The sequence below is a fragment of the Camelus ferus genome, chromosome 12 (genome assembly GCF_009834535.1).
Source record: "Camelus ferus isolate YT-003-E chromosome 12, BCGSAC_Cfer_1.0, whole genome shotgun sequence".
NCBI classification, from domain to species: domain Eukaryota; kingdom Metazoa; phylum Chordata; class Mammalia; order Artiodactyla; family Camelidae; genus Camelus; species Camelus ferus.
The window spans coordinates 32,321,424-32,347,404 of record NC_045707.1 but is presented as its reverse complement, the minus strand read 5'-3'; the positions used below and the strand labels follow the sequence as shown (position 1 = coordinate 32,347,404).

The 25,981-nt window shown below is 40.6% G+C and overlaps 1 protein-coding gene across 1 annotated transcript in view; it reads right to left on the bottom strand.

The window, feature by feature from the left end:
* Positions 1–17,534, bottom strand: part of RASSF3 (Ras association domain family member 3) — a 65,533-nt gene extending 47,999 nt beyond the window's left edge. The window contains exon 1 of the mRNA XM_032493332.1: positions 17,199–17,534. Coding sequence (XP_032349223.1) covers positions 17,199–17,309 — 111 coding nt within the window. The 5' untranslated portion in view covers positions 17,310–17,534. The remainder of the gene's footprint in view (positions 1–17,198) is intronic.
* Positions 17,535–25,981: the final 8,447 nt, after the last annotated feature.

Below are 25,981 nucleotides of genomic sequence, written 5' to 3'. Positions count from 1 at the left end.
CCCGCCCACAGCACCTGCTAGTCATCCAGGTACACAGCACTCCCTCTTCTGCCTCTGCGGGTTTCTCCACGGCCCGCCAGCCAGCCATGCAAATCCCCTCCTCCATCCAAGCCCATCTGCCACCAACTCAAACTCCTAGACACCTGTGGTATCACGGACATGTTTCCAGATTTCACTCCTCCCCAGCTCTCCAAGAAGCCATCTTTCTAAGCAGTCCTCTTCCACTTCTGCTCCAAATACATCCCTTCAACTGCAAGGGCAGCCACCGTCTTCAACAATTCCCCTCTTCCTCACCTTGCATCCTCACTGCCCAGACTCCTTCTGCTCAAGTCTCTCATCTAAAATTGATGACAACACCACCCCAACAAGCTTCCTCTACCTGTGGCCTCCTCATTTCATTACATTGTCCTCTCCCTCCCTGCCAAGCTTCAAGGAGGAGCAGCCTACACCCACTTTCCCCGGCTCATCTGCAAGGATCCTCTCCTCCTCCCACTGCGGTCTGACTGCATCCCCACACCCTGTTCCCCCAGGAGGCAAGAGGCACCCATCCAGATCTCCACAGACCTCCTACAGGCTCCCCTAGTCCTTCCTGGCTCTTCTGCAGTTGTCCTACTGACCAAGGGGCCTCGAGGCAGGACCCTGCCTTGGCTCCCGGATTCTCTTCCTATCTCTCTAGCCTTTTTTTTTTCTAAAGCATAGTTGATTTACAGTGTTGTGTTAGTTTCTGGTGTACAGCAGGGTGATTCAGTTATACATATGTAAATTCTTTTTCATTATAGGTTATTATAAGATATTGAATGTATTTCCCTGTACTATACATTAGAACTTTGTTGTTTATCTATTTTATACATAGTAGTTTGTATCTGCTAATCCCAAACTCCTAAATTATTTTTTTTAATTTATTAGGGGGTGGTTATTAGGTTTATTTTTGTATCTTGATGGATGGAGGTACTGGGGATTGAACCCAGGACGTGTGCATCCTAAGCAGGCACTCTACCACTGAGCTATACCCTCCCCCCACCAAACTCCTAATTTATCTCTTCCCCTACCCTTTGCCTTTGGTAACCATAAATTTGTTTACTACCTCTGTGAGTCTCTTTTTGTTTTGTAAGTTTATTTGTATCACTTTTTTTAGATTCCACATATAAGTGATATGTATTTGTCTTTCTGTCTGACTTACAGTCAGTTAGTATGATAATCTCTAGGTCCATCCACATTGCTGCAAATGGCATTATTTTATTCTTTTCTATGGCTGAGTAGTATTCCATTGTGTGTGTCTGTGTGTGTATGTATATGTATATGTGTGTATATGTATATATATACACACACATACACCACAACTTCTTTATCCAGTCATCTGTCGATGGACATTTAGGTCGCTTCCACGTCTTGGCTATTGTAAATAGTGCTGCTGTGAACACTAGGATGGGTGTATCTTTTTGAATTAGAGTAGAATTGTTGAATCATATGGTAGCTCTAGTTTTAGTTTAAGGAATCTCCATACTGTTTTCCATACTGTCTGCACCAAATTACATTCCCACCAATAGTGCAGTGTAGGAGGGTTCCCTTTTCTCTACACCCTCCCCAGCATTTATTGTTTGTAGCCACTCCTTCTTGATTCATCTCAGCAAACTCACTCTGCTTCACCTACCCACCCCTTAAGCACTGGTGTCCTCCATGCTTCTGTCTGAAGACCCCATGGCTTCAACAAACCCCAAAATGCTCTCTCCAGAGCACCATCTATCTTCTCCAGATCTTACTGGACAACAAACCAAATAAACTTTGACACCCCACAGGCATCTTACAACACACATTACCAGATTCATCCATTCAACATTTATTGACTGCATGGGGTCAATTCATTGTCTGAACTCACCCTCCCCCCTAAATCTGACCATTCTTCTATATTCCCTTTCTTAGTGAATGACGGCATCTTCTTCCCAGTCACCCACACCAGCAACCCCCGATTCATCCCTGACACCCACATTCAGTGCTACCAAACCCTCTCAAGTCAGCAAGAGCTCCAGCCTGGCCCCACCTCCTTTCTCTCTCCCTACTCTCCCTGCCTGTTCCTCCTCAATAACTCAATAGCCACTGGGGACTGGCTAGAACTTACTCCTGAGGTGGACGTGACTGGATGCAACATGTACTGATAGCCACCAAGAACGGTTCTGCATTTCCAAGCAGCTTTTTAACTTTATATTTCTATCTTTGGGGGAAACATAAATTATACATCTGGGAGAAATCTATTACTTTATAATGAAGCCTACATCTTCCCTTTTGATCACTAAAACTGTTAATATTAGCAAGTGTCTAAATGAATGGAATGTCTATGTGTAAATTCAGAGACACTTTAAACAATATTTAACGACTGTGATACTTAGGATCTGGAGACTCAGTGCTTTCTGACCACAAAATGCAAACATTTTGGTTCACATAAATCATTTTGGATAAACAACAAGGACCTACTGGACAGCACAGGGAACTGTATGCAATTTCGTGTAATGAGCTATAAGGAAAAAAACTGAAAATAGATATACGTATGTATGTATATGTATGACTGAATTCCTTTCCTGTACACCCGAAACTAACATTGTATATCGACTACACTTCAACAAAAAATTAAAAAAAATTTTTTTTGACACAACACTCATTTTTATAAGGCCAACGTTTAAAATCAAAACAAACATAAAGTGTGAGCAGTTAATGAAATCAGCCATCTTTTCATAACACATCACACATTTTCCAAACTGAAAATGCATCACAAAAACTTCAGGGATACTAGGATACGTTTAATGAAAAGAACAGTTGTTGCTAGAAAAATAACTTTATGATTTCCATGGCAGAAAGCAAAACTTGATGTAATTATGCATTTGAGCATATTCCTTCTAGCTAAAATAGCCAAAAATCTCCAAGTTTCCTTAAGTTAAAAGGAACCACTCCCACTCCACCTAGACATATATATCCTTCTAAATTACTGATAATCCCTCAAATGTAAAAGTCCAATTTTAAGGAAGTATCTTCCCCCAAAGGTTCTTGCTGAAATATCCTCTAAAGTATGTATGAAACTAGAAACATATGAGAGGAAGGTTCTAAATTGCCCAGATTAAAAATAATTCTTCTCTGAAAAGATAATGTCTCAATAATGAACCAAGTTAATCCTCACAACTCATGAATCACTTGACATGGCCTCTAGGAAGCAAAGACCCCCCCCCCCATCCCTCAAGAATTTTCCTTCTTGTCAGGACAGCGGTGCTTAAATACACCTGGAGCAATCAGAGGCTGAGAGATTGTAAGAAATGAGGCTTGAATTGGGTATTTCAGGATAAGCGAATGGAGACGCTGGTTATGAGTGTGGACAAGGGGATAGAAGTTTCTGGAAGCCTCGCATCCTGGATATGTTGTAGTGGACAATACTCTGATAGGACTTAACTTGCCAGAAGTTTTCCAGGAACATGCCTGGCAAGGATACGTGCAGTTGGAATAAAGGAGATACTAGAAACAAAAGAAAAAAACTAACTCTTCCAAAGGAAAGGAATACACACTTCCTCACCCACAAACGCAGCACCAGCCCACGAGCACTCAGCCTCAGGGAGCGCAGGGGCCCGACCCGGCGTGGTCTCGGTGGGCAGATGACTCTCCCACATTCATCCTGCCCTGTCTCTGAGGAATGCGGCACTGCTGATGGGCTCTTTCCTAAATAGTTCTTGATACTGTATTTATAACTCCTGCAATACAGACGTTCACAACAATGAAGTGTTCCCTTTGGCTTGCATGAAGCCCGTTTTTGTCAGCAGTACATATGGGTAAATGAAATACACCATACACAGACTCTCTCTGATTCTTTCCCAAGATGTTCCTTCATCAGGAAAAGAAATAATTCCACATAGTCTACTCATTTCTCAAACAATGATTAACCAATTCACTTCACTTCAACCCCACCCAACCAGATATGACTTAAGATAGTTGTTTCCAAACAAATTCATTTGGCATCTCGAGACATTTCATGGAATCTCTTTCAACCCTTATCTCTGTTACCTTCCCTTCCAATGAGGAATTCAGAGCTAGACTAAGTTAACTATTTGTCACAGAACTGGACAGGGCCATTGAGGAAGAAAACTGAAGCCCAAAGGAGCTAAGTAACTCCCGACGTCATGTCTGCTAGTTAACAAATGGCCAGGCTGAGGTCTCCAGGTCCCCAGCCCCGGGTACTTTCCATTTCACCTAAATGTCTCACTTTGACACGATACAGAACCTACTTCCATTGTTTATCATTACTCCTCTTGAAACCAAAAGAAATCTGTTTCACTACTGTCACCCAAGTTCTTCTTCTTGATTATAATTCAGATGCAAGTCCGAACAAATGAAACTCAGGTGGTCAATTAACAAACACTGACAGGCCCCTCTGTGCCTGCGTCAGGCACCACACGAGCCATGAAGATGCAGCAGTGGGCAGGACAGACGCGGTTGCCCTCGGGAAGCTCACCGACAGGATAATCTGGAAGGCTTAAAACCAAATTTACTCGGGTCCCTGATGCATCCAATAATGAACTAGGATGTCATCTTTTTCCAAAGCATCCAAGCACTTCATAAACACCACAATCAATTCATAAAGAAATTTAAAATTGCTTAGAAATAACTGTTCAAGTCCCCAAACACATATCACCACTTTGCAGATAAAAAGAGACATACATGAGTGAGGTGAGGGAATAAATTCACTTTTCAAAATTATCAAGTGTCACCTCCAATACTGTGATAGGCTGAGAACTTACAGTTTATATGAGACAAGATATATATTAAAAAGGGAGATAATTTTACAGTAATCTCTAAACATACCTGTGACATTATCATACTTGCAATTATTGTAACAATTTATAATCTAGGAGAACTTTCCCCACACATTATCTCATTTAACCCCCTCTATAATATTTTGTATTAAAGAGTCCCAAACTGACACTCAAGGAAGTTAAGGAACCTGCTCCAGCTCTCAGAACTGGTAAATGACAGATCAGAAAGCAATAGCTTCCCAATCTTAGATCCCTGGACCTTTCTATTGAAGCCACTGTCTCAGTAAAAGCTCCTACCGAACTGTTTTAAACTGATCATGCTAATAACAGTAGAAATAATACTGGTTAATATTAGTTTATTGAACATGTACTCAAATGCCATTTACTGTCCCAAGTCTTTTATACAAATTAATGATATTATTTATATCATTAAGATCACATCAGTAATACTAAATTCAGTCAAATTAAAAGCTTTTAAAGTGATTAAAAGTCTTTACGACAGTATTCAGAATTAACATAAAGCCAGTTTCAGGCAATCAATTTATTGCAAGAAACACACAACCAAAAGGAGGGGAGGTTGGGGGCAGAGGGGGAGTAGCAAACCCCAGGAGGCTCACGTGGCCCAAAGGAAGAGGTTTCCCATCAGATTCCAAAACTCATACCAGTTTCACAGAGCATAAATGACCTCGGAAGGGTCAGCCAAGCAGACCACATGACTCGCTGAGCTTCTTTAATGGGTGCATTCAAATTCTGCATAAGCAAGCTTGTTTCTAAACTGCGGATGCGTCCAGCAACACTGAAATGCCTTGGAGAGGAGATGACACAGAGGGCGGGAGAGCCGGCCACCCTGCGTGGAGTGGGACCCGGCAACAGCCACAGCAACGCCCTTGCAGCACATTACACAGTTCACATAAATTATCTCATCCGATTCGACCTTATGAAAACCAGAAACAAGACAGTGAAGTGACTAAGTCCCTAAACAATGAGCACGAGGCGATTTAGACCTTCCAGAAGAAAAAGGAAAGCCCCTAGGAAGAACTAGTCCCGCATTGGTCACCAGGTCAATCCAGCAGCCTTGAGCAAAACTGCAGCTAGAATCCGGCAGTCACAGGCAGATGAGAGAGGGGAAACAGAGGAAACTGAAAAGAAAAAAGCTTTCACACCATATGTTAACTTTTACATAAAGGCTTGGGCCAAAGAACTCCACTGTCATATGCCTGCTCATTCTCTTTCCACTGGGGTGGCTTGCTTTAAAGGAAAAAGAAGTGGGTGAAGACTTTGATAGGTAGCCTCAGGCTTGGTCAAGAGGAATCAGCCCCTTTACCAGCAAACAAAGGCACCACAGTGATACAGAAGGGGAAAAAAAAAAGAAAAAGAAAAATGAAGCATCCAGGAATGACTGAAGCTTCTTCCTGATCAATTACATTGAGGCTCTCCATTTATTTTGGTCCATAAAATCAAAGAGACACAACCTGATTTCCCGCCATCTTTCATTCTTTGGTTGAATTATTAGGTTCACTTCAAATCTCTCTCAACCACTGTCAGTTCTCCACTCAAACTAGTACCTTCAAAGTACATGACTATGTACAGTAAGAGCTTTTAAAACTAATAATTGCTAATATTTATTACTGCTAATTATGTGCCAGGCACAATACTGCTCCATGATGAAGAAACTGAGGCTTAAAGAGGTGCAATGACTTGCCCAGGACAACACAGGTCGCACTGATTGAACTCAGGCTGCCTCATACAACTGCTTGCAATCAATCAATCAACCAATCAATCAAGAACACACTACCCTTTCAGCCCATAACAAAATCCAGTCCCTTTTTACCTAAATAGTAATAGCCTCACCTGAAAAGATCAAGATCCACTTTATTTTTTTTATAAAGATTTATGTATTTGTTTTTATTGAAGTATAGTTGATGTACAATATTCTAAAGTTACAGGTACACATATAGTGATTCATAATTTTTAAAGGTTATACTCATTTATAGTCATAAAATACTCGCTATATTCCCCATTGTACAATATATCCTTGTAGCTTAATTTATTCCTAAAAGTTTGTACCTCCTAGTCCCCTACCCCTATACTGCCCCCGACCCCTATATTGCCCCTCCTTTACCCCTACATTGCCCCCCATCCCTATATGGCCCTTCTCCCCTTAAGATCCATTTTAATTAAAACTGCCCAGGACTAAAAGTGGTGAGAATGGATTTCATGTTGATTTGCTGATATGGCTGCTAGGTTTGCCTTTCTTGCAAGGTACTCCTCCTACATGACCCACCTCCAAATCCTCTCCAGCAAACGGCAGGAACAATTATGCTTTGGGTACAGTTCACAGAACACATTTCTTCCAGCTAAGACCCACAGGGCAGCAGAGGACCAGGCCCCACACCTCAGCACAGCAGCGCCACCCCGCTCAGTCCAACCACCTGCACCACATGGCCAGCACAGGCCATTAGGGAAAGCAAGAAAGGAATTTTCAAACTTCAGAAAGATCTGAAAGGGCAGCACTTCCCCTCAAAGGAAAACTGGCAAGAAAGAGCGATCCACGAGCCCATTTAAACAAACAGAAACAGGCCTTAAGTGGACAAAAGTAATATTATTGTTTCTTTAAACCACCTACATAATATTTACATTTTCCCATAGCTGGGAAATCACTGACTACAGCCAAGTAACCCCTGAATTCACCTCTGCCATGCTATTAAACCTGGATCTGCTTACGGCCTAAACCAATAAAACTCCTGTTTAATTCTCAAAGTTCCACAGAAACTGGAATCCAAATAAACCAATTCAATTTTTATTCCCTTGGAAAGCTCCTTTAACTGTAAAACACTATGGAATGTTCAACTTCATTTTGGTGTTGGTATTTTTTTCTCCTATGTAACGTGTGTAGCTATGTTGTTTTCTATTTTCATAAAAATTTTTTGGTTTCTGTTTGTTTTGCCATTTGAGAACTATACCAGAGACACATAAATTTCTATGGCTTAATTAGCAAATTATCAAAAAATATTCCTGGAAACAATCACTTGGGGGAAATTTTCAGGGTAAGTTTCAGTTGTCTAAGAATAACCTACCTAAAGTCAAACTCCTCACATCGTTTTATAAAAGATTTAATTAAGATTCACTTAAGATATCCTGAAAGAAGGAAAAAATTAAATGAGGGCAAACTAGCTGTTAATCAGATTATAAGAGATTAAGCAACCATTTTCGACACAGGTGAACCTTAATGTAGACTGTGAGGCCAGATCTCATCCAATTGCAGTTTTTCAACCGAAGACAACAGCTTATAAGTAAACAGTATAAAGACCCTTTTTTGTAGGTGGAGTTTTTGGTAGTTTGTCCTAAACTTTTATCAATTTCTAGTCTATTTATAAAAGAACTTGGATTCTTCCAAATTCTCCCATCGTGGTTGGAAAACTGATGCTACATTTATTGAAATTCAAAGAGAAACAGGCACTCCCAGTCACTCTTTGCCACATGGTTAGTAAGCGACACATCATCATCCAGCTCCCATCCTCTGTATTCCACAGTGTATTCACAGGACGCTGATGCTTTCTTAGCCATGCCTTTCCTGTGTTGTAATTATAGGAATAGAAAGTGTTTTGCTCTGAGTTTCAGTGATGTCAGCCTGAAACACACTCTTAAAAGTATTTCAAAAGGCCAGAATATGCAATGTCCCTTTGGTACAAACAAAGTCAAAAATAACCTGAAGTTCAGCTGACCACAAAAAAGGGGAAGCATCTACCCAGCTAAATATGCATGAGACTCACAGAGCTCGCTCAAGATTTCCACCTACCCAACAAATGGTCAAAGGCCACGAACAGCGTTCACTGCAAGAGGAAGATCCACTCAGAAGTGCAAAAAAAAAAAAAAAAAATTTAAATTAAATTCACTGTTAGTTAAAGGAATGCAAATCAAATAACAATGGGATGTCTTTAGGAAGTTTTTCCTCTATCTTAATGACTACATTCAGTGGAGCTAAGGATGCAATAAAACTAGATCAAAATATAGCCTTAAATCAGCAACAAATAACTGGAGCCATAAAAATGGTTAGTCCCTCAGGCTCCCTCCATTCTGTACATCTATCCTTATAAAAACAAAATCCACAATGGTAAAGGCTTCTTGCTTAAGATGTTCACTGGAGTCTTACGTATAAGAGCAGAAGTTAGAAGCATCCATGTTTGCCCTCACTTGAGGAATAATGCCTATTCAACAAAATACAACGTAGACAATAAAATGATGGTTGAAATCCTGCAGCAATATCTCATAATTCTAAGTTGAAATAGCAGGATTCAAATCTGTCAGTACAGCACTCCTCAGAAAATTAAAAATAGAATTATCATATGACTCAGCAATGCCACTTCTGGGTATATGTCTGAAATAACTGAAAGCAGGGTCTCTAAGAGGTATCTGTACACTCATGTTCATAGCAGCACTATTCACAATACCAAAAGGTGGAAGCAGTAAATATCCACGGACTGACTAATGGATAAACAAAGTGAGATCTACACACACAATGGAGTATTATTCAGACTTAAAGGAAAGAAATTCTGACACATAGATGAACCTCAAATACATTATGCTAAGTGAAATAAGCCAGTCACAAGACGACAAATGATATGATTCCACTTGTGAGAGACATCTACAACAGTCAAACTTAGAGAAAAAAGAATGCTGGTTGCCAGGAGCTGGCAGGGAGGAGAAAATGGGGAATTATAGTTTAATGGGGACAGACTTTCAGTCTCCAAGATGAAGAAGTTCTGACAATTGGATACACAACAGTGTAAATATACTTAACACTACTGAACACGTAAAGATGGTTTAGATGGCAAATTTTATGTTATGTGCATTAAATCACAATTTTTTAAGATGTCAGTACAGTATGATTACACACGTGCAAAACAAATTTTAAAAACTGGAAAACAATTCTGCAAAATAATATTTATATATATTAATATCTGTGATGTGATTTTTAGAGCACTCTTATTTTTAAAAAATGTAAGAACTTATTGCTCTAGCTACCTATAAAATCTTAAAATCCTTCTATTACTAACGACATGCTTATGAGAAATTACTTATTTTTTAGCATATACAAAACAAAGATGGTGCCAAATTTTGAACTAAGATCTTGCTCTTTATTATGGATGAGAGTTGATCTAACTAAACTCCTTAAGAGGTTTCAATGTCTTATTCACCAAATCCCTAGCACCAGTCTAGCCCACTGTGAATATTCAGTAAACACTTGAGAAATGAATTTAGAAAACTCCTTTCACAATTTTAACACACATACACATTTTACCGAAACTGCACTAATTTCATGAAATCATTTTGCTGATTACATTGTAAACTTTTCAATCCAGGATCTTCTAAAGCTATTCTTTTGGTCTCCAATTCCCCAATTCATCCTTTTTCCTCCACTAATTACCTCACTTTGTTTAGTATTTGGAAAAAGAACTGAGTGCTGCAATATATAATTAGTAAATTATCTTAGCTGATGGAATCATGTAGCAGCAGTGAGCAATTACAGCCCATAAAACGCAGATTACTCTGGTTGTTTTTATACGCTATGAAAGGATGAGCCCTCTCCTCCACACACTGAAGGCGGAGCTGCAACTAGAATGCCATTAGGATGGTTTTATCCTATCAGTTTATAAGTGAAGAAAGGTGAGTCCCACACACACAAGTTTCACAACCCCAAGATGCTGGTGTGTGTGACCCAAGCCAGGCTGAAACTATTCCCGAGAGAAAAGAGCAAGTTCCCCTCCACACAGAAAACTCCTCCCAGGGCGCCCAGCTGCACCCCACCATCCATCTGCAGGCATCTAGACGATGGAGCCTCACGCCCCTGGCAAGAGTTAGTTCTGTTTACGCAAACTGCGTTGTCCAACAGAGATATAATGTGAGCCACTAACTTTAAATTTCCCAATAGCCACGTTAAAAAATAAACAGGTAAAAATTAATTTTATTTAACTCAATATAGCCAAAATATCATTTCAAAATGTAATCAATATTTTAAAATCATTGTGATACATTTTACATTCTCTTTCCTTTGTCTTGGAAATCCAGTGTGTATTTCGGACTTACAGCAATTCTCAAATCAGGTGAGCCACATTTCAAGTGCTCAACAGCCATGTGTGGCTAATAACTGCCCCTATATGGGCAACACAGTTGTAGAATAATGGTCACTTCTATTTTGTGACATTTTTACATTTATTTCACATTTTAATCTTTTTTTTTTTTTAATGGGCTCTGACATCTCTTTCCTGGTGGGTATCTGACCCTATTTAAAAAAATACAGTTAACAAGTAAACAAAAACCACTTGACTAGCCACTGATAGCCAAACCAGAACTATAGGACGACTACATTTCTGCTGTAACGCAGTCATCTCCAATTTTAAGACAGATGTCAACAGAGAAATGTGTCTTATTCTACAGGGATACACATCTCAGTCAACATTTCCATCTAAATAGACGGAATAGCTTTACCAGACTTTGCACAATAGGAGTGTTCCTGAAAAACCGTTCACAGATAAAAGTTGCCTTTTACTAAAGGAGCAAACTCTGTAAAGAAAAATGAGAGATGTTTTTACTTTGTCTATTTGATAAGCTTTTAAAAAATATTACTAAGTGGGAGGGTGTAGCTAAGTGGTAGAGTGCTTGTTTAGCATGCACGAGGTCCTAGGTTCAATCCCCAGGAGTTCCATTAAAATAATAAGCAAATAAATTTTAAAAACTTAATTATCGCCACCCCCTCCAAAAAAAACCCCTAAAAATATTACTAAATGAGGCTAGGGACTTTTTTTCACTGCTCTGTAGGTATGAGGCAGTTCTGCTCACATGTCACCTTCTTAGAGAAGTCTTCCTGAATCACCAGTTCCAAGTAGGCAGCCCTCCCCTCACCTCACTCTTTCCTTTCATAATGAAAATGGCTTCCAAAAATAACCTCAATCGTTGAATGAATGAATGAACGAATGATGGGCTTTATTAAAATAAGGGGAAAATATATAAAGTGAGTCATATTTAAACTGATAGTAACAGATATATCACCAACATTGTCCATTTTTAAATGACTACCATATGTAAGATCCTGTGGAGGTTTATGGCCCAGTTGGGAGAGGGGGAAATTGTGCACATCTGTGTATAAAGGAAAACTCACAGTACCAAGTACTAGGATTTCCACCCAAAATGATGAGTAGGGTTTCATTCATTCAAGTGCCTACCAAGTGCCAGGCATTTCTTTTAGACACTGGGTGAACAGGCTAGTCTCTGTCCTAAGCAAAGTATAATAACAAATTATATCTCTTGCTATGAAGGGAAAGAGCAGAAGACTTTAAAAGGGAAGGGTTCCTACTTCGGGTTGGTGGCACGGGAAGATGCCTCTGAGAAGATGACATGGAAGCTGACAGGGGAAAAAAAACTGAGGGAAGCAATTCCAGGCCCAGGTTCTGTGATGGGGAATAACCAAGATCCTGAAAAGAACTGAAGAAGGCTAACATGACTAGAGTCCTCGTACAGGCTGTTATTTACATGTTGTTGCATCAAAGAGTGAACAGCGGGCAGGCCTTGTGGTACAGGCAACTCTTGCTTAGCCAGATTAAAACCTACCAGACAACACATATATCAGCTCTTCAATGAGACCAGGACTGCAAACCAGCCAAGTTAGCCAAGATGTATCTTTGCAAGCATCTATCTTATAACATCCTATGCTGTCTTTCACCATCCCTTCTGAAGAGGGGCCCAGCTAGCTAATGGCCCAGGGACAAATCAGAAGTGAAAAGCTCGCCTCAAACTGGGGCCTTTATCAAAAGACAGCAATTCAAGCGAGAGGCTGAGAGTAAGCAAGCCCTGATGCTCCGGGCTAGGAAAGGGTGATCAGGCCACACTAAAAGCACTTGGTCAGCCTCGGGTTTTTGGTTTTGGGTTTTTTTTTTTTTTTTTCATCCCAGAAAAAGGAATGTTTACAGTATGACATGCACTGACTGCCAAAGGAAGTCTAAAAAGAATAACCACATTATTGGATATTTTTAGCTTTTCTTTTCATAAATGTTTTGTGTCACTGCTTTCCAAATAATTCCAAATCTTGCAAGTTGGCCAGAAGGAGAAATGGGGGCAGAAAGTGTATTGTTTATGTATGTGGGTATATAAGACTGGTGACTAATTTTCTTTTGAAATTCAGTTAAAGGAATGAGTCTCTGTGAGTCCTGCTCACACAAACACAAAATTCCAGTGGATTAATACTGTGTAAGAACAGAATACATCAGACATGGCGACAAGATGTGCAAGTGACTGTGCACCCGGCAAAATGACTGTTGGGAATGTTTATATTCAATAAACATATAGGGATGCAATGTTAGTATAAAAGTAGATCCAAAATACCTTTGATGTTTTAAACTACTATTCTTTGCTCCTCCCCACCAGCCATCTATAGCCAAAACTTCTAATGGAAACACTGAATAAAATAGTGCAACTCATTACTGTTGATTCTAGCAATAAGACACAGAAACAGAGAACCACAAAAATATTTCAATTATAATTTTAAAAAACCCATGGGTGAACTTGAGTCCTGTTATATGAAAATCTCACAGTCTTGCCTTATTAAACCATTCTTCAGCATAACTTTTTTAAAGGTGGGGATGGTTCAGAAGACAATTTCAAGTTCTTCAAGACTTCTTGACTATTCAACTTCTAAAGCGAACAGTATCATTTCCTGATTCCTATTAACTGTCAAAGGCTCAAGAAGAAACCTGATCACCCCTCAGCTTACGGAAAAAAAACAGAGTAAGACATGCTCCGGTAGATTACATTAAAAGTTTAGGCCATTTCTACTTTTGGAAGCCTGAATGTGTAGAAAAGGAAAATTATGAATTACAGAACTGCTGCGTTCTTGTTTCTGCACGAAACAAAAGTGAACCCGTAAGTATGAATTAGGAACACTGTAATGAAGATGTGTGCAGGACAGGGGGTCAAAATTTTAAGAAACTCCTAAATTACAGGTGTCCATTTTGCAAAAGAAAAACAGAATTTTAAAATTACATTTTACAGCTGAGAAGCAGCAAAAAGGAGAGTGCAGTTTGAGTCAGCAAAACTTGAGCTCTGCCTTTCTCCTACATAAGTGTGGGCCTTTGGGGAATCACTTAACAAGGCCTTACCTTTCATTAGGTTAATGCTGATAGAGGGTTCTTGGGAGAACCATAAGACAGGGATACAATGAAAACCCGCAAAGAGCCAATAATTATCAAACCAAGAAAACATTCAGCCTTTTTGAGGGGGGGAGGGTGGGTTTATTTATTTATTTATTAATTAACAGAGGTACTAGTCCCCAGGATCTCATGCATGCTAAGCATACGCTCTACCACATAGCTATACCCAGCTATGGTTCCCCTCTTCCATTTTCATTCAACGTTCACTGACCAACCACTGAGGGAGGCCCTGAGGATACAGCAGTAAGCATGACATTCACTCATTCAAACTCTCACAAAAAGGGGAATGCATTCATTCCCTTTACATCCTTCAGACAGGTTTTTAAGCCTTTTCTTTCTTTTTTTTTTTTTTCTTAAAGAGGGTACCAATATAAAATAAGAAAGAAAATGATAATATTTTTGTTATTGTTGGAGACAGAAGTTGGGCTATGTTCCTTTGCCTGGCAAGAGAAGAAAGAAATTTCTCACCCTCCCTCCTGCTTTCTCTCCATCCTGCATTTACCACAAACATCTTGCTTTCTCCGGATATTTTCAGGAGTTCTAGAAACCACATTTTCCTGGCTTTTCCACCAGGTGGTACAGCACCAAAGATATCACCAGTATCACTACATCCTTATGGCAACACCTCTAGAGAAATGATAAATTTCACTTGCACACTATACATCAGATGTATTTACCCAATTCTCAGAATCACCAGTATAAAAATTGAAAAAAAGGCTTCTCTAACTTTAGATAAAAGAAATGTTCGGTATTAAGAGTTCCTTGCTTTAAATTATGATAAGTTTTACTTCCTTGACTCACAAATCTTATCAGATTCACTCTTTAAATAAACCAAAATGCCCACAAAAATTCAGTTAGAACACTTTCTCCAACTGGCAAATAAATCCTCTACCTCAGTACCGTGCAGGTGTTGTTGTTTAGAAGGGGAAATACACAGGCAATAAAGCTTCACAAAACACCATGAAGCTCTTTAAACAAAGGTCTAGGTCTTACCATCCTGATTTTCAGCACAGACTTCATACTGATGTTAAATTAATTCTAAATGCTAAATAAGTAACATAAGTATCATACATATTAGATGAATATTTCATAAATTAATGAGTATAACACTGTATGTGTTTCAATCCAGAAAAAAATATTTACTTTTTAAAGCACTAAAGCACTCTCATACAAGTTTAACCTGGATACTTTGGCCCTTGTCAAGAAGCATCTCACACCTGGGGAATCCAAGACCAGCCAGTTTTTCTGGAGATGCTAGTCACCTTTGGAAGAGACTTCAAACTAGCACAACCATCTCTGACAATGTCTACTCAGAGTGTCAAAAAGTAACAGCTACATAAATGGAAGGAGAAAACAGAAAGTAGAGAAGGGAAAGAAAGGGGAGGCCAAGAAAGACAGAGAAAAGCAAAGTGCATAAGGAAATGCAATTCTTCTAATGAACAATTTGGCGAGGGGCTGGGTGGGGGGAGGCTAGGTATTTCTGACTTCCAAACTTCACAGCAAACTCATGTCATTAGAACACACTCTACTGAATACAAAGTGTCACTTGCTATGGGGGGTGTTCCCCGCTCCCCTAAATTCACATGATGAAGCCCTAATGTGACAGGATTTGAGGTGAGGCCTTTGGGAGGTTATCAGGTCTTGAGGATGAGAGGAAGAGAGGCAGCCCTCTCTCCATGTGAGGACACTGCCAGAAGTCAGCTGTCTCCCAGCCAGGAAGTGGCCCTCATCAGAACGCAAAATGCTGGCACCCAGATCTCTGACTTCTAGCCACCGGAACTGTCAGAAATACAAAGTTGTTAAGTCACCTAGCCTTGGGCATTTGTTATAGAAGCCACGGCTGACTAAGCCAGCATTTAAAGTGACTAGTAAATAGTACGGCCTTAAGCCTTGGAAACAACAAAGAGGGGAGGCTTATTGAACCAGGACTTCACGCGGGATTATCTGCTACTGAGTAAGGGCACCTGACTTCACTCTTGCCCTTCCCTATCCCCCTCCCCCTCCTTCTGGTTTGGTAGTTAAGAGATTCAAACGACTAGAACTTCCGAATCCTAAAAATTTTGAAATTCGACCTCAGAAAGTACTTAAATAAACTTAAAAGGCCTGGCAAGGAAACTCTGACATATTACTCTGTCCTCACCACTCCCATAACCCATCATCCGGCCCTGAACGATTTTCCTTGCTTCTAGTATCCAGAACTAAGTTTGACGGCAATGTTCGGCGTGCGTCTGCTGTTTCTGAAGAGCACCCAATTTGTTCCATTCCAGCCTTCTCTAATCTGTTACGAGCACGTCTGGGTTGGCAAGGTTTCCTCGGTGTGGCTTCCAGGGCCAGGAGGCCGCCGGGTTCAAGCTCCAGACTCAGAAGTCTGCCCAAGTGTCCCGTTTCGGGGTAGCCTCCCCGAAAGACACTGTCACGGTCGGTAAAACCGGCCCAAGCTCCCTTCCCATCTTTTCCCAAGTCATGCTTCTCACCGCACACTTCCTCCAAAAAAGGAAGAAACCAGCCGTTAAGGCTCAGTTTTCTCCGGCTGGTCCTACCTAGCACCGGAACTTGTTTGCAAAACATTCGAGGCTCCTATAAACTTGACTTTACTGGAAACGCACAACTTTGACTCCCGCCACCAAGATTTAGCGCCTGCTAAGGTCAGGCTCCGCGTTTCTCTCAGCACCACCCCCAACCCCCGCCACCAGAGGCTCCCGGACCGGGAAGGTAGGGAAGGCCAGGTTTCCACGGCCACTCCTAGCTGTTCCATGGCCCCCAAACTAATCAGGGGGCCACAGGACAGTGAACGGACTAATAGTGGGGGCCGGCGTGAGGACCCGATCACTGACTCTGCAGGGGCGCGAAGGGCGTCCCGGGGCGCAGGGGAAACGGGGAGTGGCCGAGGGGCGCCTTCTGGCTCTCAGAACTGCTTCCCAGCCGCCTGCCGCCCGAGGCGGAGCCACAGTGGCCATCTGGCGCAGCCTCCCCGCCCTTCCTCCAGCTTCCCTGCCCAGGACGCCCAGCGCACGCCGGCAGGCACAAGCTCAGGGCACTACCCTGGGATCCGAAAAGGCAGAAACCCCTTCTCCACGGGCTCCTTCTCCTTCCCCACGAACATCCCCCGTGCGCCCCGCGGAGACACGTGGAGTTGGGGTCCCGCCGCTCAAGATCCCCCGGGAGCGATCCGGCGCGGACTACAGCGCCTACCAGAAACGCCACTCACTTGCTGGCCGGTGCGGGGCTTGCCCTGGGGCGCTCTCCTGAAGAAGGAGGTCCTGGCGGTGAAGAAGAAGTCCTCGGCGTCCTCCTCCAGGCTGCTGTAGCCGCTGCTCATGCTGCTGGTCCCGTCGCGCGCGGGCCGCCTCCCCAGGGCGCAGGCGGCCAGGCAGGGGGTGCCGCGCCCGCCCGCCCCGCGAGGTTCCCGGCGCGCGGCCCCGAGCCGCCGGCGGGTCCTCCTGCTGCAGCTGCGGCCGCCGCTCAATCCGGCCGTGCCGGCCCCTCCCGCCGCCTCCCGGCTTCCCCGCCCGGTTCCCCGCTCTGCCGGGGCCCAGAAGTGCCCAGCGACCCCGCCCCCCCAGGGTCCCGCCCCCACCCCCTCGGGCCCCGCCCCCTGAGGCCAGGGGACGCTCTCCACGCGGTCGTGGCACTCCGTGCGCGGACGCAGGTGGGGGCGGGACGGTTTTAGGCGCGCTGCTCTTCCCTAGCAAGTTTGGGGAGGCCGAGGATCCCACTTTGATGGCTGCGTCCGGTGCGGCTGTGCTCCGGGTTGTTTCCCCCACCTCCCGGAAACTGCCAATTCCTCAGCTTTCAGTCCACCCGTCGTCCCCCGCCCGGCGCTCGGGCTTGGGGGAGGGCCCAAGCTGAGCAGGGAGCTTTCTCCGCTGTCCCTGCCCCGCTCGCCCCCTCCCGGAGTCCAGCGGCTGGCGGTGGAGATAGCGCTGCTGAGGGACCCCCAGACCCTCGGGGGTCCTACCGCCGTTTCGCCCCGTCCTGACCTCCGGCAGTTCGGCCCTCCAGGAGGGTTAAAGTTAGCTGAGATGAGTGGGGAGGTAACGACTGGGTCGAGTTTATTCAAATGAAAACATCCTTTCCGGAAATTCAGTTGAGCTTCGGTCTTTCCCTCTCGCCCTTCTTTCTAGTGAGGATTCATTCCCAGATGAGGACGGCCAAGGTCATTATGATCTTAGAGGCCACCTGGTGCGAAGGGGGGTGATCTAGTTATGCAGTTCGAGTACTGATTAATTAAACGTGCTTTTTAATTGTCCCCTTCCACAATCCGCTTTAAACTTCCAAGGCACGGTTTCAGTGTTGGGGTGAAGGGTTCAGGGAACTCTATTCGCCCTCCTCAAAAAAAAAGTTCCCTATTTTCTGAATCCTTCCAGTCAGCTAATCCTCTTAAAATGCAAAATTTTCCTCCAAGCCACCTGTGGGTGATTGATAGTTATTTACACCTTGGCGTTATTGAGTTGATTTAAATCAAACTAATTTCCTTGCAGAGATCCCTGACTGAAAGGTTGTTTTGAAGCTTCAGCCCTGCTAGTAAGCCGGCTTTAGGAGAGGGTTCATTAGAAGGGCTGGAGAAGGGTTAGAAAACAAAATTTTCACCTACGATAGCTAGACTTTCTTGCATTATCGCCTTTAATCCTGAAAACAACTCTGTAAGGTAGTTAATGCTATTTTATGCTCATTTTAAACCTAAAGCAGCTGAGGCTGAAAGAGGAAGGGAGCTGTCGCTGGCAGGGCTGGATCATTCGGATACCCTTCTAGGTCCTGTGCTTGGTCCGTGGTCAACGATGGTCACTTGTGGACTAGTGGGAGAGAGAACTGGCTCTTGAGTCACCCTATACCCAGGCAGAAAGGCTTGCTAACCTGCTGTACCATCCTTCAGGTTTACACTTCCAGCTTACAAAGTTGTCTATTAACCCAAGTGATTCGCAGCAACTCCAGGAGGCAGGCCTTGGAGTTACAGCCCATTTTTTAAAGATCTTGCAACGTTAAAGCTTTCTTCCCAGCCTCACAAATACTGAACAATTAGAAACCAGGAATTCTAATTCTATATTGTTTCACCCAATCTAAGGTATCCCTGTGTGCGCCACATATATAACCCAATGTAAAGGAAGAACATGATTTATTTATTTTATGATAGATGTTTGTACTTTGGCTTCCATTATCTCATTAACATAATCCTTATTAAATACTCCAAGAGTAATGTGTAGGTTGAAGAATTTAAATAACTTGTTTTATTATGGATGGAAAAAAGGAAATTCCCCCACCCAGAACAAATTATTTTAAAGTTTCTGAATATTTTAAAGAAAAATATTGAAAGGAAAAATACCTTAAAGTGCTTTGTGATCCTCCATACCATAAATAGGATTTTTTGGTCATGGTATTATTTTGAAGTTCCAAAGGACTGAACTAATTTTTATACTTGTCAGCACATCATCAGAATCAGTTATAATAAAAAGGCATAGTTGAATAATGAAGTAAGTAGAAGCACCCCTCTCAAACAATAAAAAGCAAAAAATAAGTAAATAAAGGAAGGAAGAACTGGCATTCTGTTTCCTAAAAGCAGCACAGTAATCATATATCTATATTTTTCTGATAGTATTCATGATAAAAATATTATGAATTTAAAATTTGTAAAACTACAAAATGTCACATTAAGAGGGGTAGGGTGTATAGCTCAGAGGTAGAGCACATGCTTAGTATGCATGAGATGCTGGGTTCAATCCCCAGTACCTCCACTAAAGTAAATAAGTAAAGCTGATTCTCCCCACCCCAAAAAGTCACATTAAGCAACTAGATATTTTTAACATTTAAAATTCAGAGAAGCAGATGGAATAAATAAAATGTATGCAACCAAGTGCTGTTTTGAATGGACTTCTGTCAAATACAGAGTAGAATTTGTAAGTGGACTCCGTTACCATAAATGTTCCACTGACACAAGACCCTAATGATTTAGAAATAGCCTAGAAACCTTTTATTTCTTTCTTTTTGTTTGTTTGTTTAGTAACCTTTTATCTCAATCTTAAATGGGAACTATGTTTAAAACTTTAAAAATACATGCAAGTATTATAAATATACACAAATATTTCATAGTTTTAATCATCCTGTACTTCAAATCTTTTTCCTTGAATTAATGTAAAAGGAGAGACTTTAGTAACAATTCAACCCTTCTTGCTCACCAAATAAACTACCCAGGAGAAAAATAATTCATATAAATATTATAAATCATATAAATATGATTATAAATCAGTTTAAATCATTATTCAGATTCTTTAAGTATTATATATCCACAAATAGTAGAAACTTAGATATAATAAATGTAGGGAAAAAATTTAGTCATAGCTCACCCTTTGACCAAATATATTTAGAGGTAAAATTTTCCTTTTGTCAACTTGTCTTAATAAAATCCAAGATCACAAAGGAAAGGATTTCTAGATTTGACTATGTAAAATTTTTAATAATTTAACACACAAAATGGCAAAAGACAGGTAAGAAACTGGGGGAGATATTTGCTGCATAACTGTATCCTTAAAATACAAAGAGCTCATATAAATCAATGAAAACTTTGAACACCTAATGGAAAAATAAGCAAGGAACATGACAGTTTATAAAAGGAGAAATAGAAATAACATATCACTTATTTATACATTAAAACATTCACTCAATCAACACATATTTACTGAGTACATGCTATCTGGCAAACACTGATTTCAGCACAGGGTACATCACTGGACAAAACACAAAAATCTTTTAGTAGATCATGTGCATTAGTACCAGTTAGAGGAGACAGGCCAAATGAATAAGGAAATCACATAGTATATTAGAAAGTAGTAAGTACTCTCACATAAAAATCATGGAAGAAAGATAAAGAATGTTTTTAATAGACTAGTTATTTAAGCTCTCACCAAGAAGGTCACTTTTCAGCAAAGATATGTAGGCGGTAAGGGAGCTAGCCATGCAGATATCCTTGGGGAAAGCATTTCAAGCAGAGAGAACAGCAAGTGCAAAGGACCTGAGGCAGAAGTACACTGGCATATTTGAATAAAAGCAAAGAATTCAGGGTGTCTGACAAGAATGAGTGGAAGAGAGGGTCACAGGAATTGCAATACAAAAGATAAAGGGGCAGAAAGGTTACTGTCCTATAATGCCTTGAAAGCAATTATAGTGACTTTGATTTTCCTTTTCATTCTGAGATGAGAAACCACTGGAGGTTTCCAGCAGAGGAATGACATGATTTGACTTATCTTTTTAAAGGACCCTATTGGTTGCTGGGCAGAGAATAAACTGTTAAGGCTTATGAAAGCTCAAGCAAATGAAAACAACAAGATACATTTGTTGGGGGAGGAGAGGTAATTACATTTATTTATTTATTTATTTATTTATTTATTTATTTATTTATTTATTTATTTATTTATTTATTTAATGGATGTACTGGGGATTGAATCCAGGACCTCGTGCATACTAAGCATGTGCTGTACTACTGAGTTATACCCTCCCCACAACAAGGTACATTTTTCACTCATGAGATTGGCAAATATTTTTTTAAAGCTGGTTATAAAACAGCGTGCATGCTATGATTACATTTGTGTAACTACAGCCATAGGTAGTATTCTTAAGATGTGCTAAAAAGTAACATAATTTATCTGGGAGATTTATAATCAAGGTCACATTGACAAACAGCTGTGACTTTGATACCTTTGTCAAATGGAAAAAGCATGGCCTTGGAGGTCAGGCAGATCTGAATTTGAATAACACTGTCACTTCCTCTTCTGGGACCCTTAATAATTTAATTAGCCTCTTTGTGCCTCAGGTTCATCATGAGTAAAATGGAAATAACAATGGTCTGGTTTTGGTCTCTTCTGTTTACTGTAAGGATTAAACAAGAGAATCCATGCAAAGCCCTTGGCATAGAATAAGGCCAAGCAAAGATTAGTCTTTCGTGTCCTAAATATTAGACCTTGTTACATATTCAACCTTCATGACTCACTGACTCACTTTCTTGTTAACCGAACAAGGACTTTAGTTCAGGTATCCCCCCCCCCACCCGCAGAGGAAGACTAACCCCAGCATGGGAGTAAGGCCTGATTTTCAGGAGGTTGTAGTGGCCCCATGGCCCTCACCAGGCATGGCTTTAGGTGTGAACTGGTCTCATAGACCTGGCCATTGAGACTCTGTGACCTGAGGGAAAGTCTGCTTTTGGGAAGTTTCCTCACCTTGAAAAGAGACTCAACAAAAAGACTGTCTCTTCTTCCACTGGACCTTGTCAGGACTGAATGTGGTACCTGGGAATTCCGTAGCCGTTTTGTGGAGAATACTGACAGACTAAGGTGGGAGGGTACAGCTCAGTGGTAGAGTGCATGCCTAGCATGCATGAGGTCCTGGGTTCAATCCCAAGTACCTCCATTAAAATAAACAAATAAATAAACCTAATTACCTCCCCCTAACAAATAAATAAATAAAAGATAAAAATTTTTTAAAAAACTGATAGGCTAAAAGTGGCAAAGCAGAATGATGCAAAGAATTGGCATGGGTCCTTGAATTAGACAGCTTTGAAGCTGCTGTAATTTGAACTCCTTGATATGTGAGATAATATATTTTTTAATTGTTTAAGCCATTTGAGTCAACCCATACTATCCTGATATAGTTCCATCATTGATTTTTTTTTTCCTGCTGGAAAAGTCCCTCTCATCATGTTTCTGCCAAGTTCTGTTGTCTTTTGTCAACATTGTATAGAATCAACAGAGACACAGAATCAGAAATAAGATTGTCAAAATGATCAATTATTCCCCTGATAATAATTTAAAGGTCATCCTCTACTTTGGAACAAACAGAACGTGTCCCAAAGTGTTGGTCTTTAAAATGGCTTTAAAAAAAGAAAAAGAGATATGCTAAAATTTCTCTGAAAAATTCTATGACACTCAAACTCAAAGATGATAGAAGTTGGTAACTTCAGAGCTGATACTCAGAGGATGTACACCAGGGTAGCTACACTAGTACAATCAGTATCTCTTCTGTTTCAACAAAAACAGGGCCTGCGGCATCAACTATCACTCTTGTTACTTCCATTTTGTTCATGACAACAGAAATGAATAATTTAATACCTGGAAGGCTATTGCGTTTGGTGGTTTAGTACGTGGGTTTGGGGATCAGACTGCCCTATGTTGAAACGCAGGCTAAGATGGTGTGACCGACAGCACGTTGTCTAACCTGATTAAGCTTCAGTTCCATGTCTGGAAAATGAGGAATAATAGTCCTTATACCTTGAAGAGTTCTTACAGGGAACAAAAAAATAAGGCTTATAATACACTACACCCAGCACATAATAAAAGCTCAGTTAACGTTAGCTAATATGATTACATGTAAGGATAAAATTTTCATGTTCGGACACACTCCCAGTACCCAAGGAAACAGCACACTACCTATGAACCTGGACGTTTCCCAGGTGTATAGGACAAGGTGGAGGAAAAACAGAAACAGTCTTTCCCATCTCTAGATTTGCCAGTCCAACGTATCTTGTACCTTACTGGAATGAGCCAAAATATTTCATGCAAAGGATGCTAGCTGGTGTGAGTATTCTAAAATTAAACCCATAGTTTGATGTCTGTGTCTAAGTTGATTCCATCTTAGGCTTCTGCATTTCCTCATTACTCTCATAAGAACTGGCCAAGGGAAAGCACCTATCTGATGAAAAAAGTCCTTCATCATTCTGATACTTTATCGTGTTACTTTTTATCTCAGACCCTCAAAGTCCTTGACATTAGCACTAACTCTCAAGTGATAATTACTTGTCTCCATTAAAAGATAAACAAAAGAGATATATGGGAAGGCTACACCCCAAATTTGGCAGAGTGAAGGGAAGAGGAAAAATGGGGAGCAATCTGTAACTGTAGTTGTGGCATTTTATTTCTTTAAAAAGGAAAAGACTAAAGCAAGTATGGCAAAATGTTAATAAGTACTTTATCTAGATATTGTAAAGAATTTTTTATGGTATTGCCTGTATTTTTTGTATGCCTGGACTATTTCTTAATTTTTTAAAATCAGAAGGAAACTAAAAGACAGAATGACTGCAGCTTTTACATTTTTATACCGCAAAGAACTTCATTCATGTATTATGGAATGAGAGGAGGTGGCCTCTGAAAACTTAAGTCATGATAGTGAAATAGACTCTAACAATTTTGTAAAAAATATTTTATTTTAAAATGGCAGTAAATACTAGAGTAGTTTCAGTAAGACCTGTGTGGATAAAAAATCTAATATGACCCTGGTTTAGGCACTTTGGAGGGATTGCAATATGGTGTTAAAACACGATTGTGAAAACAGGAGGAAAGACATTTAGCACTTCTATGTCTAAAAAACTTCTTTTTTTCATGGAAATCTCAGCAGAAAATGAGCAAAAAATATTCCAGAGCAAAAATCAGTTTAAGATTGAAAAACCAAATACAGTAACAATAAAATTTTGTTTAAGTTATAGCTTCATAAATTGTAAAAAAACCCAACACCACACAAAACCACATGGGCCTAAGACGTTCGCTGGTAATTTCCACTTACTATTAACTACATATGGGTCAGTTAAAAATTCTTCTAAGCCAAGCTAAAAAGATGGATGCATACATGGTAAATGAAAATTCTAAAACAAAAGCTCCAGTGGCCCTCAAATGAGCAAAAACAAACAAACAAAAACCCAAAACAAAGCATTAATGTAAACAAAATGAAACATAATTGAATCATTTGGGCAAAGATACAGGACTTCCAAAGGGCATTTGAAACTAAAACTTAATTAAGCGGGTTGTTCCTCAAATAGCTGGGAATTTTACTAAGTAAACACACTTTGTTTGCCTTCATTAAAGTACAAGTTTAATCATGTCCAACAAAAGAAGTCCTATAGGAAAAAAAAAAAAACCTGAAGCAATGGGTGTCTTATTTTTTAATTTCTAAGATATTATTACGATAGAGGATCCCTCAGACAAGGCAAAAAAATAAATAAAATTCATTGAACATTTACTGAATTCTTACTCTGTGCCAGGCCCTATTCTGAATGCTTGCTCCAAATTAAGTCATTTAGTCCCCTAAACAGCTCCTTGTTAACCTCTGATGAAAAAGAAGCGTGGAGTAACTATTACAGCTACCCCAGCGAAGCAGTCTTAGAGCCTACGGTCCCTTCCTAACCACTGCACTACACTGCCCTCGGGGCTTAGCCAGTCTACTTAGACTGCCTTGGAGAAAAACCAGGCTTCTGCCAGCCAGAAATGATTTGCTGTGAATTTATTTGAAGTACGTTATCATATTTAAAAAAAAAAAAAGTTTCTTCTGTATAGCACAGGTCATTATATTCAATATCTTGTAATAAACTTTAATGAAAAATAATATGAAAACAAATATGTGTATGTATATGCATGACTGGGACGTTGTGCTGTACACCAGAAACTGACACATTGAAGTACATTACAGTAGAGTGTATTTATGTGAAAAATATTTGCTATTTGAATTATTGTTGTTGCTGTTGGAGGGGGAGGTAATTAGGTTTACTCATTTATTTATTTTTTATTTATTTATTTGTTTGTTTTAACATTTTTTATTGAGTTATAATCATTTTATCATTTATTTATTTTTAGAGGATTTACTGGGGATTGAACCCAGGACCTTGTGTATGCTAAGCATGCGCTCTGCCACTTGAACTATACCCTCCCCCCCATTTGAAGTTTTTAAATGAGAGAAAAGATTGTTTTTATTCTACTGACTGAGTCTTTGAACTTTCCCATAATTATTTCTACCAGTCTTTCCAACTAATTGAAGTCCCCACCTTACCCTGACACTTCTGCCAAGGGCTTGTAGCTGTCCATCCTTTATTTTGAGTACAGTGAGGGAGAACACCATTCTGCCACGCACTCATCAACATTATGGTGGACCATTCACGAATGGGCATCATCTCTTTCCCGGGCCTCTAGAAGCAGAGCTGAATGGGAGATTAAAAGAAAGGAGCCACTATGCACTGCTGAGCCT